This window comes from Micromys minutus (genome assembly GCF_963924665.1).
Source record: "Micromys minutus genome assembly, chromosome: 17".
NCBI lineage: Eukaryota > Metazoa > Chordata > Mammalia > Rodentia > Muridae > Micromys > Micromys minutus.
In genome coordinates, this window is record NC_137952.1 from 38943979 (window position 1) to 38948803 (window position 4825).

Here is a 4825-nt window from a genome sequence, read left to right on the forward strand (position 1 = left end):
CTGTGGAAATAAAAATAAAGTAGGTAAGATGAATGCCAACTGTGTCTCTGGAATGTCCCAAGGCTCCAGAAGATCACTGGCAAATGCAATGAGTAGTAAAATATGGGTGGCTTTCAAGTGGTGCAGTGGGTGAAGTTTAAGAGTGGTAAGGTGATGGGGAAAGGTTCCAAGGAAAGAACACACAGGCACAGAGGAGTGGTGTAGTGCGAAAAAGGTGACAGCTAATGATGGAGGCTTGGGTTAGCCCATAAAGTCTAATCATCTAGTAACAGAGAAGGCAGTGGCCAGGTTCTATGGTAAAACAATTGCTCTTCTTAGCAAACTAAACTGCTTGGTAGCCCATACTCCCTACCCACTCTTCTTTAAGCTCTCTGCAGCACCCTTTTGCTAAGAGGGAAAATACATGGGAATGGCCACAGAACAAAAGTAGAGAACAAGGGAGCCCAGATAAACAAGTCTATAGAAGAAACGCAATTACATTCCTGAAGGTACCTGATTATGTGAAAATGTTCACTGGACATGGAAAAGGATATAGAACTGCGCTTGTAGAAGACCATTTTCTAAACTATGTTCCACTAAACATCATGTTACAAATACAATACCGTAGGTTTTCAGACCCCATCTCCCCACAGTGAAGAGCTGACCCAACCCCCCTCCCTCCATGGCTGCACTATTAAGAACAAATCAAGAGGCCAAAGGTGGTGGCACATGACTTTAATACCACTTAGGAGGCAGAGGCAGATGGATCTGAGAGTTCAAAGCCAGCTGGTTTTACACAGTGAGTTCCAGGACAGCCAAGGCTACACAGGTTGTCTCAAAATATTAAAATAAAAGGTACAAACTTGTCATTTCAAGTCTTAGGTTTTTAGCTTCTGTCAAAATATGTCAATAATGAACAAACTGCCTCAGAAGGAACACTGAAAAGTGCAGTGAGCTGGCCCATACAAGCAGAATAAAATCTCTATTTGTCACACAGAACACCATTAGAAAACCATTCTATAAAATACCTTTTTGAAATTCCATTTTAAGATGAGGAAAAAATAAATCTGTCATTTTATTTAACATTCATTCTGAAGTTACAGTATTTTTTTATCAATACAATCTGCTTCTAATAAAATCTTATGTATAATCCTAAAAGCATGCATTTATATACAGTAAGATCTACACTCCTAAATAAATTACATACATGATAATATATTAAGCAATAAAGAATACCAATTGAGAATTCAGGACATTTATTTTTCTGCACGGGAATTTAACTACTGTGTGACACACAGCAATTATGTTTACTAGGTAGTGAGCCACTAAATAAGCACTCAAAGTGTCTAAAACAGACTTTGTTTAGGTGTCAAATTTCAGTCCTTAACATCTCACTCACCTAGCACCAGATGCAAGGACTTAACAGTAAACATGTACAATCTCATGCTTAAAATCTAAAGCATGCACTGAGTCCATTTATACATTGTGATCTACACTACTATATATGTAATATATACTTCTTACAAATACTTTACACATTAAGTTACCCTGCAGCATTCTGGAACTTTGAATGGTTTATGAAACAAGTTTGAGGTCCATCTGCAGGTTGGTTTGGGTCAAGTGGGACATGGCAGCAGTCTGAGGTTTATACTAAAGGAAAATGGTGCATGTTTCTATCAACCCATGTAAAGATACCATAAACATGGATGACACAGAGACCTGTGCAGCTGGAGCCACCAGTGCAAACACATGCATTGAGGTACTCATTTTCTCCACAGTCAGGTATAATTATGCAGTCATTTTTCTCAAGCACTGAATATTTAAGACCTAATCAAATGAAAAGCCTGAACTTTAAATATGAGATATAGTTAATTTCCAATTATTATGCTTTTAATGAAGACCTACCATTATAGGCTTAGATATCTCATTGAAAATGTTTAACAATCTACTTTCTCATTTTACAGAGACTGACTGGTAATTACACCTGGACAGGTGATAAATAGCATACTTGATATCTTGCAGGAACTGTGGTGAGATAGTAAAATACTCCATTATTGCTTGGGTGGATGAGAAACCTAAGAGGCGGCAGCAGTGCTCAACGGTGGAAACTGAACATCAGAGCAGCGGTGAACCTTGGAATGTCCTGTGCACTATGAACTAAGCCTTCTCCACATTATCAATGCCGTTGGCATCCACATGGATTTCAGGCTCCACACAGAAAGGAGAAGGAATGAAGTGGCTAACAGTGGGACACAAGCAGTTCTTAAGGTCTGGCAACTCTGTCTTCAGGCGCTCCAATTGCTCCACTTGGAATATATTTGGCTGTTCAGGCATCCAATCGTATATCCTATGGTAAAACAGACAGAAAATATAAATTAAAAACTTAACTTTTCAAGAAAATTCATTTTTAAAATACCTAGAATATGCTTATTACAGATATTTTATTCTGCTTTATGATAATTCAAAGCATTAGTTGAATTGATTTTCTTCTCCTTTTCCAAGTAGTTCAGAATAGAACTGCTCTTGTAATCCTGGGTATAAAACAATTCCTTGAATCAGAAAATGGAATTTGTAATGATTCTTGAATTATGCCCTCAATTAACGAGCGGTGCCTTATTTTACAGAAGGAAAAACCTCGAGAGCTAGAACTTGTCTCCAGTAACTTGTCATAATAGTCACAGATGACCAGAGAAGCCAGAAAAAGCTTCTGGTGGTTGAGACATGTCCACAGGCAAAGAACAGCTTCACATGCTGGCCTGTGAAAGCCAAGCAACATAGGGTCAGAGAATTTTCATGATGTCACAGGAGGAAAGACAGTACGTATTCTAACTCTATTAAATATATGTGTACAGTAACACAAAGATTTTCTGTGAAGAAATGCAGGGCTGATGAGTCCATCCAAGAGTGAAAAGCAGCATCTAACTCTGGGTTTTGTGCATACTAGGCAACCATGCTAAGTAAGTATATAAATATACCATGGTAAATTGTAGCCCAGTCTCTAATGGCATATACCAACAGGATAGAAGGGGGTACCAAGTGCTTAGAAAGGGGTGACACGGACTTAGCAGGTCCGTCTCTGTGATTTCAGAGCAGTGGTAACAGAGTGCTCTAAACAGAGATTCAAGTGTCAAAGGGAAAGAGCCACCAATGTGACTTCACATTGTCAATGATGACAATGGAACAGAGGGGTGAAAAGTTAGAAAAACCTAGTAGGAGATGACTTCTGATAGAGAGCCTGATCAAAAACCTCTGGTCCTGCTATCTCCACCTTTGACTGAGTGCTGGGATTACAGTCATGGGATGTGGCCAGCCCTTTGTGTATGCTAATTAGACACTAGAGCAACCAATTTGCAGTCCTCCCGTAAAGGGCAGGGCAGACTGCAGACATATAGCTATGTCAGACCACAGCTGGCCCTGGGGTGGCAGACAGGCCTTGAAGTCCTACTTCTCTTGCTTCAAGACTGGCGGTAGGAATGGCCCTCAAAGCCCAACACAGACCAGTGACAGATCCTGAGTGGCATTGTGAATGGCCCTAAAAATCACCACCAACTCCAGAAAAAGAGTAGAAGAGACAAAGGAAAAGAACAGACACTGGCAGTGAGTAAAGCCAGTTCTTCCCTCCCTTTCCCTCCTCCAACCACCTAATTTTCCTCCCACAAATTTTAATCCTTAAATAACAGGCCTTAAATGAAATATTTGGTATTTACATGAACTTGTTATACTGTTATGTTCTGAGGCTATAAAACTAAACAAAACAAAACCTGCACAATTCTATCACCATTCTCATAAATGCCCCAAAGGCCACAAATTTGTCTATTTTAAAACATACTAGTAAACATAACATAAACAGAAAAAAACACGAGAAGTCAGGAACTTGGACAGAGACAAAAGAATAAAACACTGGTGTTTCTATAACTCTTAGAGAACTATTAGAATTTTTATATTATGTGCACATATTTTCACACCAACATAACCTAACCTCCCTTGTCTCTTGGACCCTAAGTAGAGCTCTTGCCAGGTTGTTCCACCAAATGCCCTCAGTTCTACCCTGCTTTATGCTGAGCCTGTGCCTGAAATGCCAAGTCTCAAAGCAAATATGACCATCTTCTACCTCTGTCCTTTCTCTTCAAAAATGAGCATGAGAGCCCTCGAGAGAAAAGTCTGTTAAATTTGTATTCCTTAGCAGTCATCCACGGAACCACCTCACACCATCAATTCAGCAGTTATTTCTTCTGAGTACTCATGGATACATATGAAAATCCAACATTTAATGAAGCCAGTATTGTCAAATTGTTAATATAAAATTTAAGTTTTTATTCTGTTAGTTGGGAACACCTACTTTTTAAAAACTGGCTAGTCACTGTTTTAGACAAAATTAAGCAGTTGGTTTAAAAGGCAGGCAGACAGGTAACTAAGACAGCAGACCAGCCACGGCAGCATCCAACTGTAATGTCTCTGAGAAGCTGAGGCAGGAAGACTGCAAGGCTAAGTCACTGTGGATAAAACCCTCCCTATCTGCAAGTGAACAAACTAGACGAGTTCAGAGTCAAATCTTTATTAAAGAATGATATGACTTAGTAGGATAAAGAGTAGTAAAATCCAAGAAAAGCGTATTTTTGTTTTTTTCTTAAAAAAGGTCTGGTCAAAATTTTGTACTTCATCGAGTCAACATTTACAACCTACAACTTCTTCATAGTAAAAAAACGTTCTGAGTATTAGCAGCTATTAAACTTACATCTTAGACGCCAATTCCTAGGAAGCATTTTTTTGTATCAAGTCAAATATTTGTCCTAGCCTCTGGAGATCCTAAATAAAAAAAGCAAAATGTCCTGTCCTTGTTGAGCCC

The 4825-nt window shown here is 39.0% G+C and overlaps 1 protein-coding gene across 5 annotated transcripts in view; it reads right to left on the minus strand.

Annotated features, from left to right (window-relative positions):
* Window positions 1-697: 697 nt before the first annotated feature.
* GPCPD1 (glycerophosphocholine phosphodiesterase 1) overlaps window positions 698-4825 on the minus strand; it is a 45515-nt gene continuing 41387 nt past the window's right edge. For all 5 annotated transcript variants that reach the window (XM_080931412.1, XM_080931408.1, XM_080931409.1 and 2 more), the window contains one exon: window positions 698-2326. In XM_080931412.1, coding sequence (XP_080787538.1) covers window positions 2137-2326 — 190 coding nt within the window. In that variant the 3' untranslated portion in view covers window positions 698-2136. The remainder of the gene's footprint in view (window positions 2327-4825) is intronic.